Source organism: Oryctolagus cuniculus, chromosome 1 (assembly GCF_051225735.1).
Source record: "Oryctolagus cuniculus isolate XC-2025 breed Fujian yellow rabbit chromosome 1, ASM5122573v1, whole genome shotgun sequence".
Lineage (NCBI taxonomy): Eukaryota > Metazoa > Chordata > Mammalia > Lagomorpha > Leporidae > Oryctolagus > Oryctolagus cuniculus.
In genome coordinates, this window is record NC_142867.1 from 148,576,478 (window position 1) to 148,589,410 (window position 12,933).

Genomic DNA, 12,933 nt, shown 5'->3' on the forward strand with positions numbered 1-12,933 from the left:
AACGCTACCACCCCATCATAATTACTGTTATTATTTTGTGTGTTTCTTGCAGGGCTTGGCCACATGCGTATAATTAAGTGTGTGTGTGTGTGTGTGTATAATTTTTAATTTATTTTTTTGAGAGGCAGAGAGGTGGAGAGCTCCCTCCTGCTGGTTTATTTCCTAACTGCCTACAACAATTAAGTCTGGGCCAGACTGAAGCCAGGAGCAGGGAACTCAATCCAAATCTTCCATGTGGATGACGGGGACCCAGCTACTTAAATCATCATTGCTGCCTGGAGGAGACAGGCATCAGACCCAGGTACTTGAATGTGGGTGTCTCAACAGCTGGGCTAATGGCCTGCCCGACAAGCATGTTTTTGTTCTTCCCCCTCTTCCTTAATCTAGTAAGTCTGCCGGCCACTTTTGCATCATTATCATACAAACAACTTTAATGGTTTCTTGGCTTGCCTGTGGGTTGGTGTAGTATATGTAACCATTTTCCTGATATTAGACAGCTGATATATCGGGAGGGCAAATGCTAAGTTTTTTAAAAAACCCCACAGATGGTTGTGACGTTCCATTTCTACCTGGCCTCTTTCCTTTTTGATTTGAAACTGGGGCTGCACTGAGCAGCTTCAAGCATGGAATGCTTTTCATTTGAACTATTTCCTTAGGATAAACTCTTAGCTGTGAGAAGCCTTACCAAAGGGTTTGAATAATTTCATGCTGTTGAAACACGTTGCCCAGTAAGACGACTATACTGATTTACTCTGTCATCAGAAATGTTTGATTCTTCCTATTCCCTGAAGACTCAGCATTGGTGGATTTTTTTTTTAACCAAACTGGCTCTAAATGACTTACCTTACAAAGTAATTTGCATTGTTTGGTTGCTGGTGAGGGTGTACGCTTTTTTTCTGTATTCAAGGATGTCATCTTAGACACAGGCTTCTAGTCAGAAGTGATTTAGAGGTTATCCGTTTATTTCCTTTTGTGTGCTTTGTTTTCATGTCTTGCCCATTTATCTGTTGCCAGACACTTCTTACCAACACTCCACTGTGTTTTTCTCTTGGCTTCCCGCTCAGTTCAAGGAAACCAAAAGATCAGTGCCAGCCCTCGGCATAAGCACCATTTTTTATGACCCATCAATTTGCAATTTAATGCTGGTGGAGTTTTTCCTCCCTATGCTGACTTTGGGCAGGGAGCCATTGGATTGCTCTGAGACCCAAGGGCAATTATTCTTGAGCAGTCCTTGCCCCGTTGTGAATTTCACACAGCACTCCTGCATCACTCTATATGTAGTGGGGTAGTTTGGGCATGGAAGAGTAGACTCTTCAGTCTTGTAATTAGACATGGTGTGAGGAGTAAGTAAAGGTGCTCAGCTGAGACTTTAGGAATCAGAATCCTAAAACTCTAAATTCAGAAGCCAGAATAAGATATACTTTCAGTTTAAGAACCCTGCAAAATATACCACATTTGATTCATTGGTGGTCTATGAAGTATTTGGCCATCGAAATATACACATGTGACTCTTATACCTACTAATATATGATTTCCTTTTGTAAGCAGCCTTACTGAACACTGTTTGATGGTGATTTATCTGGTTGCATTTTGGTCCTTGAATTAGGAGTTTTAGTTCAATGCAGCATGATTTTGAAAGTACTTTGGGTGTATGCCATGTGATCAGTTTATGTGGGAGATGTGTGACCAAGACATAAGCCTCAGTGTTAGGAGTTTTGTTCTTCTAATGCTTCCCATCTTGTATAGGGGGCACTTGTGTGGGAACTGCTGTTAGGAAACTGTATGGAAGCTTTATGCAACATGTAATCTCTCTAGATACATATAGGTTTAGTTTACCAAGTGACACAGGAAACGTAATGGAAGATGTTGAAGAGTCTGTAGTGTGTTTATTGATATTATAGGACAAAGGCAGCTTTGGATTTGAGTTAGGTCTTGAAGGATTGGTAAGATCTTTTAGATTTGTGTAGCACTTTGGAATAGTAGCCCTGTAGCTTGAAATTTTCTCTTTTAAAGACTTATTGTTTGTTAGAAGGGCAGAACTACACAGAGAAGGGAAGAGAGAGATCCCCAAGTGTCCACACTGGCTGAGACTGGGCCAGGCTAAACCAGGAGCCAAGAACTCCATCTGGGGTTCCTATGTAGGTGGCAGAGGTCCAGGTACTTGGACTTTCTTCTGTTGCATTAGTGGGAAGCCTGGAATTGGAAGGGAAAGCAGGACTCAAACCCAAGGCACTCAAATGGAATGCTGGTGTCTAAACGGGTTTTTTAACCCACTGCACCATGACATTGGCCCCTGTGTTAGGTTTCTTGACTTTGATGGAACTTTAAAATAGGTCAGTGATGCTGCTGTGTCTCAGATCAAGAGGCCTGGGACCCAATAACTGAAATCACTTAAAAGGACACATAGTACTAGTTTGCTGAGACACAAACCCACATTGTGTGAGAACTAAGTCTCAATATAGACTCGTGAGGGGAGTTGGCATCTGCTAGGTCAGAGAATGAAAGATTGTTGTAGATAGGTTTGGACTATTACTTCCTGCTGCCTGAGTGAGTGGTGGCTGCCTGTGAAGTGGGTCTTGATGCTGGGGCCTTCATCTAGCTCCTCACATTTCTGGGTGGGAGAGTTTTGTGCAGATTTGCTCTTGAATGTCCGTTTTTGTTGCCTTATGTGGTGTCAAAAATACATGCCCAGGTGAGGCGCGTACCAACTATCTTCAGTTTGGGGCAGGAAAGTGATTTCTAGGTGGAAATGTAGTCATCACAGTTGTTTCATGGGCATTGTTTATCCTTGGGAAGAGATAGGAGGCTGTCTGAAAAGGTTACCGGGCTCTCTTAGTATTGGCTTTGAAGCAGGGTCAAATGTGCTGGTTAACCCTGCTAGCAGACTGTGATCAGGAATAGATGCATGAGTGAGAAACATTACTGCTTGTTAATTTGTGCTAAAGTAAGAATCTTATCAGAATCCCTGGTGTTGAAGCCAGAGATAATGCTAAGTGTTTTCACGCTGCTGCCATCAGTGTTTTCAGGGCTGGGGAAGGCATTCTGAAGGCCCTGGGGGAGTGGTACTGATGTACTCTCAGGTCAGCTCTGTCCCTTGCTCTGCCAATGCCTTCGGCTCTCTCCTTTAGGCTGAGCAAGTGGAAGAGGTGGGGCAGTCAGAAAATTTCCGTTCCTTGCCCAGAGTAAACCAACTTGTAGGTAGAAGAGATGAGACTTGACTTTAGGTCTTTTGGCTTAAAAATCAAGTTGTCACTTGTCAGGATAGTTGGAGATTTACAGTGTTTAATCCTGGCAGAGGGAGGAGAAGCTTAGATAAGAGCTTCCCCTGTTGTGCTTATTTATAAGCGTGTCTTCTCCAGATCATTTATTTAGAATTTTGGGGGCATGTGGCATGGTTTTTGATCTCTTTGATCTTTTTCTTTCCTTTGTTTCATTCTTACCTAGACTAGTACAACTTACAGTGTCTTTGCTTTAATGTATACTTTAGTTTTTGATAGCTTTAATATTTTCTTTAAAGATTTATTTATTTATTTGAAAGTCAGAGTTAGCGAGGAGAGGCAGAGAGAGAGAGGTCTTCCATCCGATGGTTCACCCCCCAGTTGGCCACAACGGCTGGAGCTGCACCTATCTTAAGCTAGGAGCCAGGAGCTTTCTCCGGGTCTCCCATGCAGGTGCAGGAGCCCAAAGACTTGGGCCATCTTCCACTGCTTTCCCAAGCCATAGCAGAGAGCTGATTGGAAGTAGAGCAGCCGGGTCTTGAACCAGTGCCCATATGGGATGCCAGTGCTTCAGGTTGGTGCATTAACCTGCTGTGCCACAGCACTGGCACTGATAGCTTTAATATTTTTTTTAAAGATTTATTTATTCATTTGAAAGTCAGAGTTACACAGAGAGAGGAGAGCAGAAAGAGAGAGAGAGGTCTTCCATCTGATGGTTCACTCCTCAGATAGCCGCAGTGGCCAGAGCTGTGCTGATCCAAAGCCAGGAGCCAGGAGCTTCTTCTGGGTCTCCCACGTGGATGCAGGGGCCCAAGGACTTGGTCTATCTTCTACTGCTTTCCCAGGCCATAGCAGAGAACTGGACAGGAAGTGGAGCAGCCAGGTCTCGAACCGGCACCCATATGAGATGCTGCCTCTTCAGGCCAGGGTGTTAACCCACTGCACCACAGTGCCAGCCCCGATAGCTTTATTATTAAAAGTTTATAGTACAAGTTCATTGCATTCAGACTTGTTTTTTTGTATGTTTATTTTTTTAAGTTTTATTTATTTATTTGAGAGGTAGAGTTATAGAGTTGCAGACAGTGAGAGGGAGAGACATAGAGAAAGGTCTTCCATCCTCCAGTTCACTCCCCAAATGGCCACAATGGCTGGAGATGGGTGGATACGAAGCCAGGAGCCAGGAACTTCTTCTAGGTCTCTCATGCGGGTGCAGGGGCCCAAGAACTTGGGCCATCTTCTGCTGTTTTCCCAGGCAATAGCAGAAAGCTGGATCAGAAGCGGAGCAGGGGGCCAGCGCTATGGCACCAGTTCGAGTCCCAGCTGTCCACTCCTGATCCAGCTCTCTGCAGTGGTTTAGGAAAGCAGTAATACATGGCTCAACTCCTTGGGCCCCTGCACCAGCGTGGGAGACCTGAAGGAGGCTCCTGGCTTTGGATTGGTTCAGCTCTGGCTGTTGCAGCCATCTGGGAGTGAACCAGCAGATGGAAGACTTCTCTCTCTGTGTCTCTGCTTCTGCCTCTCTGTAACTCTGCCTTCCAAATAAATAAATAAATATTTTAAGAAAAAAAAGAGAAGAGCAGCCGGGACTAGAACCAGTGCCTATGTGAGATGCCAATACCACCGGCAGAGGATTAACCTACTGTACCATAGTGGCAGCCCCCAGAGTGGGTCTTTTTTTTTTTTTTAAGATTTTATTTATTTTATTTGAGAGGTAGAGTTATAGACATTCAGAGGGAGATACAGTTCTTCCTTCCATTGGTTCACTCTGCAAATGGCTGCAACGGCCGGAACTGCGCCAATTCCGAAACCAGGAGCCAGGCGCCAGGCACTTCTTCCTGGTCTCCCACGTGGGTACAGGGGCCCAAGGACTTGGGCCATCTTCTACTGCTCTCCAGACTGGGTCTTTTTTAAAAGTAAATTTTGTTTTAATAACTTTCATTTGAAAGGCAGAAAGAAACAGAGTGCAAGCATATGTGTTCCTATGTAGTAGTTCACTCTTCTGATGCCTACAACAGCCTGGTCTCCAGTCTGCCTTGGGGTGGCAGGTACCCAACCAGTTGACCATCACATGCTGCCTCCCAGAAGCTGGACTTAGAAGTGCAACTGGGGCTTGAAGCTAGGCATCTCCAGTATGTGTTGTGGGTGTCCCAAGCAGCATCTTAACTATTAGGCCTAACATTTGCTCCCAGACTGGGCCTTAAATCTCCTCTGACCATGTTCAATTTTATCTTGAAACCATTCTGTGTAATAACACACAATTAAACAATTATTATTAATTCAAGAAGACAGAATCTTAAACCAAAATTAATTCCAGCTATACCAAGTAATTATAAAAGGCACAGCCATAGCAGCACTAGAAGAAAAAACAAGACTAGACTTTATAATTGTGATGTGTTCTATTCCTTATCCAGCGGCCAGGAGCATAGGAAGAAAATTCTTTAGTTTGACCACTTAAAAATTAAGGTTCCATGCAACTACAAAAAAATCCATATGAAGCAAGGTTGAAAGATTGGTATCAAGCTGTGCTGGCTTGGCAAAGGGTTAACATTTGCCTATGTAAAGCTGCACTATAAACAGACAGTGACTCCATACCAGTAGAAAAGTGAAGGAAGGAAAAATAGAGTGGACCAATAAATATGTGAAAAGATGTTTAACTTCAGGAAGAATCCAAGTAATGCAAATAAGAAGGAAGTCATTTTCTAATCTATTAGATGGGTAAAGATTTTTAAAAGGTCAGCGAAACCCAATATTGACACTGAGTGGGAGAGCGAGCACTCTGATGGACGGGGAGTGTGTGAGTTGGTACAGTTTCTCAGCTGGGAAGTTCAGCAGCATGCAATACAGTATGCATACACTTTGACCCAGTGGTTTCACATCTAGAGTTTCTTTTAGAGATCTATGTGGAAGGTTATTTAGCGCAGAGTTTATAACTGTGAAAAATATAAATGAATATGATAAAACATAAGTATCCACATAGATAAAACATAAATATCCACTGGTGTCAGGTGTGCTTAAACACTGTTAGGCTTAAATAGTGGGACATGCCTATGATGTACTTAGTCCTGTCTGTATTTATTGGCTGACAGTGAGTGGAAAGCAGATTACAGAACGGCAGTGTCTATAGTGGAGGCTCCCTACTATTACAGGGCTTCTGTGCCTGTGAAAGCTGGGAGTCACCAGAATGCATTCATGCTTATCACTGGGCGTGGACTTAGAGTAATTCGAACTTCTTAAGAAGTATTCATCTATATCCATCTGTGTGTATGGTTGTTTTTAAGATCGGGAAACCTTACATGTGAATTTTGCACATGGGGAAGTTCCCCAGTGTTATTGGAATATTGTTATCAAGGGTGGGGCCAAATGCTTGTCTAGGAGCCCCTGAAGGGCATCCCTGCCCCTTCATGTGAGCCCCGTGCGTGGTGCAGGATCCTGTTGGGAAGGAAAGTGAAACCTGCCCCTGCTTTCTAGGAGAGCTGTGACCTTGAGTTAGCTTCAGTGGGTGGTCATGGTCAGATGAACTGGGAGGGGCTGACTCAGTTCTGCCTGATAGATCTGCACCTGGTACAGCTGCACCCTTTTTGCATGTCTGTTTGCCCCACTGGCTAAAGCAAAGTCATGGGTTTGCTTTCTACACCAGTCGTTTCCTCTTCTAGTACTTTTCTTCCATGGCATGGTCTGTAACCCTATCTTTGTGGTCAGGGAGGGTTGAGTTGGCCTAAATCCAACCCTATAAAACCAAAGAGCTTACTTCTCAAGTTAACTGGAATCATCTTGGAGGACAAAAGACGGCTCTTTTGTTTTTTGTACTGGATTATAAAGGTCCTAGGGTTTCTGCTTTATCTTACTCCATTCTTTCTCAAGGGCATGGACTGTGAGCTTTATAGTTTTCTTCTCGTGATCCTTTTCATTGCCTAATTCAGTAATAGATAAAGGCTGTTTTTAGTGAGCATTGACAGAAAATGATGAAATAAATAAGGTCAGTGCTGGGTCTCTCTACAGATGACTTTTTTTTTTTTTTTTAAAGAGCACCGGTTCTGAAGAGTTAGAAGAAGCAGAGGTGCTTTGCATTGTGTAGGGTGTTGGAAGTGGTCTAAGTGGATTACTTCCCTAGGGTGCAAGCAGAGTACCTGTGTTCCCTCCCCTGCCAGTTAGTGTGTGGTGACAGAGACTGCCCTGGATGCAGAGCAGAGCAGGAACTTCCTGTGCTGCACTCAGGACACACTGCCCGCTGAGCTGAAACTCTGGTCCTTCGTGAGGTTTCTCCTGCTGACTGTGGCGAAATTTTCTAGATACCCAAGATATTGTGACCCGACTGTCACTCTAGACCTGTTCTGCTGTTAGTAATGTTGTCTTGGTCTCTTTGACTTTTTGAGACTTCTTGAGGTCTGCCAACATTAAAGTCCTGTTTCAGTTGTGCAAGCACTGGAACAAGGGGGAAGGAAAGAGTTCTCTCAGCTCAGACTGCATTTTTGCAAACTAGGGCCATTGCACAGCATTGTTGCACAGCGTTGTGGCACCAATGGCTTTTGTTGTCAGTTTGGATAAACTTCGTGTAACTACGTAAATGTGTCAGGGTATACTATGCCATCGTCAGAAAAGTTTACACTAAGAAGCTTGAGCAGTCTCCAGATTCAATGATAGTAGTTTTAAACCACGTAGATTTTCCAGTGCAGTTAAACTACTCATTATCCTTTATTAAATGACCAATAAAGCATGCAGTTGTATACTACTTACTTTTGTAAGTTGGGTTAATATGTACTATTTATCTGAAGATACATATTAGTAACAGCCTGGGGAAGCCATTTTATGCCTTCCACGGTGAAGAAGAGGAAGACTTAAATGTTAAAAAGAGTATGACGTTTCACCTTTCTGCACCGACTGTGACATTTTCTAAACATTTGTATGGCTTTGTCTTTATAGACTGAAATCGCCAAGAGATTGAATACGATTTGTGCACAAGTCATCCCATTTCTGTCTCAGGAAGTAAGTAAAACCATTCAGCTGTTAAAGTGCAATTATGTTGCTTCTCTGTTTGCAAATTAGCTAGTTTTAAGATGTTAATTTTATCACAGGGAACAAGTGTGAAGAACATCTGCTACAGCTGAAGTGTGTAAACCCCCTGCCAGTCTCTCTAGCACATCCTAGGGCACATTGTAGAAGTGGTGACAATAGCTCAACCCCAGATTAATTGTTTTCTATGGAAAACTGCAAAATGACTATCAAACATAGAGCTATCGTTTTTTTTTTGGGTAGTTTACACTTGATAGCTTCCGACAATTCAGGTGTCCTTGATAGATTTTTAAGTAGAGAGCTTTTCTTTGACTGACTTACAAATGGGTCTGTCAGGGCTGACTTGACCATGGTAGCAGCTGTTTTATTTATACTTGCATATCGAGTCCGTTCACTTAATGCTGTCCGTGAAAGGAGTGGATGATAATAGTCAAAAGGATAAAACAAGTAATCACATTACGTTAATGAAGTGAGTCATATACATATATTTACTGTTTCATTTCAGTACAAAGTCAGATGGGTTTAACCTTAGTATTTAGAGAGGCTAAACTCTTCACGCGAGATGACTCTAGGCCCTTCCCATTTAGTTTTGGTTTGGAAAGTTTACCTTCCTTCTGGATCCAAGCTAAGGAAAGCTGTCACATGTTTTAAGTGTATCCAGAATGAATGTGTCTTGAGGCAGTGACAAGCTTATTGGACTGGGAGTCATGACACTTGGGTCTGTGCTAGTTGGGATCCTCTGATCCATGCTTCATAGCTGCCGTCCCTGCCATAGGAGGAGCAGCCTCGCCCAGCACAGCATGTGTCTGACATGAGTTTAGATCTGAGGCCCTTCTGGTGTCGAGCTGTCTGTCGGGCCCTCCCTCAGTGCTCCCTCATACCTTCCAAAGCAAACTGGCTCCAGTTTTATGTTTTGGTGGAGGTGGGAGGTACACAGGGTGAATTTCCATTCCATGTGTTGGGGGTCAGGTCCAACACTGAAAGTAAGAAGAATTCCCAGAGTTTCCAAAAATTCCTGATGGGTGGAGATTTGCTGATCAGGGATGCTGTAAACTTCATCTCCTGTGTTTGGGGTGAGCATCCAAGTCCTGTTCTCTTAATTTACTCAGGCCTGTGGTTTCCATTCTCTGTCCTTTGTGGAATTTTACCAATCCGACCCAAAAATTACCACCAGAAATTGAATGGTGACTCTAGAAATAAGGGAAAACATAGTTCTCAGTTTTTCTTTTCCTGTATGTGTGGTTGGGAAACTATGGATTGAAACCCTTACCTGCCTTGCATGCAGCATTTGTCTTTTGCTGTTAGAATGTACGGGGGGAGTTTCTGTCTATTGCTAACACCTCTTCTTCTTGTTTTCAAAGCATCAACAACAGGTGGCTCAGGCTGTCGAACGTGCCAAACAGGTGACCATGGCAGAGTTGAATGCCATCATCGGGGTACGTGGCCTACCAGGTCTACCTCCTACAGTGTGTATAACCAGCTTTCATTTCTTATTAATTGGATGACTTAATATGTATATAGTTTTGTGTAGCTTGTTGTTGACCTATTTGATAAGGGTGGGAGGAAGCGGGTTTGAGGCATGCTGAGGGACTTGGGGAAGTGGTCTTAGCAAAGGCAGATGATGACAGGAAGCACACTTTAGGAAGGAAAGAAAAATAAATCTACTTTAAAGTGGGAAAATATGTAGCTTATCTTGTGACACACAAAGCCCTGTTGCTCTATTAGTCAAGTAAAAGCTGTAGCTTGGAGTTTTAGATACTTCCCTTGCTTGTGTGTTAGAACGTTCGATCACAGTAGGTCAACGCAGGTCTCCAAGCTATCATTTCATGTAGTTTGCTTTGCTTTTGCCTTTTGCTTTCTAGGGTATTCGAACCTATATAAAACTGTTTGCTCTTTCTCTTTCTTGTGCTTCTTTCATGAATTTTTAAGAGGCACGCCAGTGAAAACAGCGCTCCCTTGCTGGGGAAGAAGTGTTAATTGTCTGGCCCTGGTGCTCTCTAGCCTTGCACCAGGTTTCTCTCTCCCCTGTTTAGTGAGTGCTTCTTGCTGGCAACTGGCTGTCAATCACAAGTCATTTGCTGTGCATTAATGAACCCAGTGAACCGTGTGTTCCCTCCCCTGCCCGAGTTCATTCCCCCACCCACTGCAGGACTCTGGACGGTTCTCATGTGCCCTGCCCCTTCCAGACTAAACGAACGAAGTAGCTGCAACAAGGGACTGTCCTTTCTGATTTTATTCATATGTGAGTGCCTTGAGCGGATTCAAATCACTCATTTATCAATTTATGTTAATTGCTTGTGAGAAGATGCCCTGCTGGTCTTTATAGTTCCCTCAGACACTTTGTAATGATAATTAGACATGCTGCTGTACGGATTAAGAGTGCCATAGTCCAATGACGGCCACAGACAATGGAACCAGTTAATCCATCAGGGCTTAAAATTACATCCCAACTGGAGATGGAGAAAAAACATAAGAGCCAAGGAGGATTAAAGAATGAGCCTCAGCTTGAAAACTCTCCTTTCATCAGTTTCTCAATTGCCGATCTGCAGTTGGGTTGCCTGTGGTAAGCTATTGGCAGTCAATTAGGTGAAATAAACTGGGAGGGTGACCTTCATTTCCTTTTAATAGCTTTTTCCTCCCTGAAATGGGGAGCTTCAGTGGATTTTCAGCTTAAATTTTATTCAAGCTGCTTTATTACACTTGACAGCTTAGCTCTGCATAAACAGTTCTCCCGCCCCTCCCCCCACCCAGGTCCAGCCTCTGCCTTTCCACCCCTTCAGTGTCACATTTTTGACTGTTACTTAGTGGGCTCACTAATCACATTCAACAAAAAACACAATTACATCTGCATTTGTCTGCTGTCGTCTGTACCCCTTTCTCGTGTAATGAATTGCTTTATTTCTGCGATCACATCAAATATTCCCCGGTACTTTCGCGTGTAACGTGTTTGATTAGCGAAGACTAATAACGAATTGTACTTGTCGTTGAAGCACGGAATTTTTTTAGCCCAGATGAATAAGGGTGGAAAAGCCTGTTTTGATAAAAGGAAAACGTATGCAAAGCAGTTCTCCAGTACCCAGTTAAACTTTGTGGAACATGTTTGTTTTCTGATGGGCTCTAGATTTTTGCATATAATTTCTTGGTAGTAAAACTCAATTATGTTTAAAGGGTCAAAGGCACTGTGTCCACCCTCTGGTGACTGTTCTCCTTTGGACTTAGACTATGTCAAGAAGAAAATTGTATTAACCAGACCTTTATTGCTGATACCCTTTTGAGGCTGAATTGGAAAATTTTAAAAAGCAAGTTGTTTTAGAAGGGAAGATGAATCACTGATTTTCTGAATGAGTTTAGTTCAGAAAAATGTTGTTGAGATTTTAAAGGCTGATTACACACCGATGGCGTAGCAACAATAACCCAAATCGGTGAATCGGGTGTGACAAAGGACGTAGGCCCGTTGGATGTCTTCAGCGTCCTGGCATGTGTGGTTTTTTTTTTTTTTTTACATTGTAATTTTGGGATCAGCATATTAATTTATGTCAGCAGGTTCTTTGAAAGTTTTTGGTGATCGATAATTATCCCCCACCATAAGTTGCATGCTATGGCATATGCTTGATTTTTGCTTGAAAGGAGTTGTGTGTGTCCTGGAAAATTGAAGTAGCATAAAATTGGGTTGACAATTCAGTGGACCTTTGCACCCCTTCATTGAACATGCAGTGTGTCAACCTGTCTCCCCAGAGGGGAGGAGGTACTGGGAGACTGTCTGTTCCTACAAGCAGCAGCTGCGCGCAGAGTAAATGCGGCCTGGTTTGATAGCAGCTGTCAGTATTGTTCAGGGACCGACTTAGGGTGAAGAACAATGGGAGAGGCCATGCTCTTAGTCTGCATTGACTTTCAGGCTAAGAAAAGAAATAGTAATTTAACGGTTTAGACATCTATTACAAGTGTGAAAGATCATGAAAGAGTACCCTTTAAAATGCAAATGAGCCGAAACATTCTCATTCCCTTTAAGGTACAATCAAGGGGCTTATTGCTTGCTTGACAGGGCTAAAGATATTTCTCTTTAGCAAAACCTTCAATCCTCTCAAGGGCACCAAGCATCTAGGTAAGCTCTACCTGTGCCCTAGGCCTGTGGGTGCTCTTGGAGGAGGAAGAGAAAGGTTCTGCTTTCTCCCATCCTTCAGTGAATGTAGAAATCTTAGTTCTTCTGACAGAAAATACTGCACTTCAATGCTTTTCTGCCTTGGCACTTGCCTGCAACTGACATAGACTACTGGTGTTTAAGGAAGATAAGCTTCTGAGATACCTGATATTTGGAGAAATTATTGTGATATTTTTATTGGATTTTTTTAAATAGCTATAAGTAGCAAATTTGATGACCAGTAGAATAATGACTTCAACACTACTTATTGAATTTTGTTTCTCTCAGACTTTTGCTAGAAAGCCTGTGCTGTTGTAACAAGAATGGGGTAATTAATGAGGCAGAAATGGGTAGGCACAGTGTTTATTTGGTTTGACATACAGCTCACTCACTTGTTAGGAAACAAGTTGCATCGTGGGAAGGGAATGGATTCACTTTTCACCTTGAGTTTTTTTATCAGCATTGTCTTCATACCATACAAGCAGCATTCCTCAAACAGTTTTTAAAATTTGGAGTTTTGTTCAGAATGATCAAACTGAAATTGGTTAGTAATAGCTATAATACCCT

General features: G+C 42.9%; 1 protein-coding gene across 16 annotated transcripts in view; it reads left to right on the forward strand.

Annotated features, from left to right (window-relative positions):
* The window catches only part of TLE1 (TLE family member 1, transcriptional corepressor), a 96,484-nt gene that overhangs the window by 22,723 nt on the left and 60,828 nt on the right, over positions 1 to 12,933 (forward strand). For 9 of the 16 annotated variants that reach the window (XM_051846765.3, XM_051846781.3, XM_051846802.3 and 6 more), the window contains exons 5-6: positions 8,139 to 8,201; positions 9,590 to 9,664. In XM_051846765.3, coding sequence (XP_051702725.1) covers positions 8,139 to 8,201; positions 9,590 to 9,664 — 138 coding nt within the window. Of the gene's footprint in view, positions 1 to 8,138; positions 8,202 to 9,589; positions 9,695 to 12,933 lie in introns of all 16 variants that reach the window. The other 7 variants (XM_051846743.3, XM_051846752.3, XM_051846777.3 and 4 more) reach the window with 1 other exon arrangement.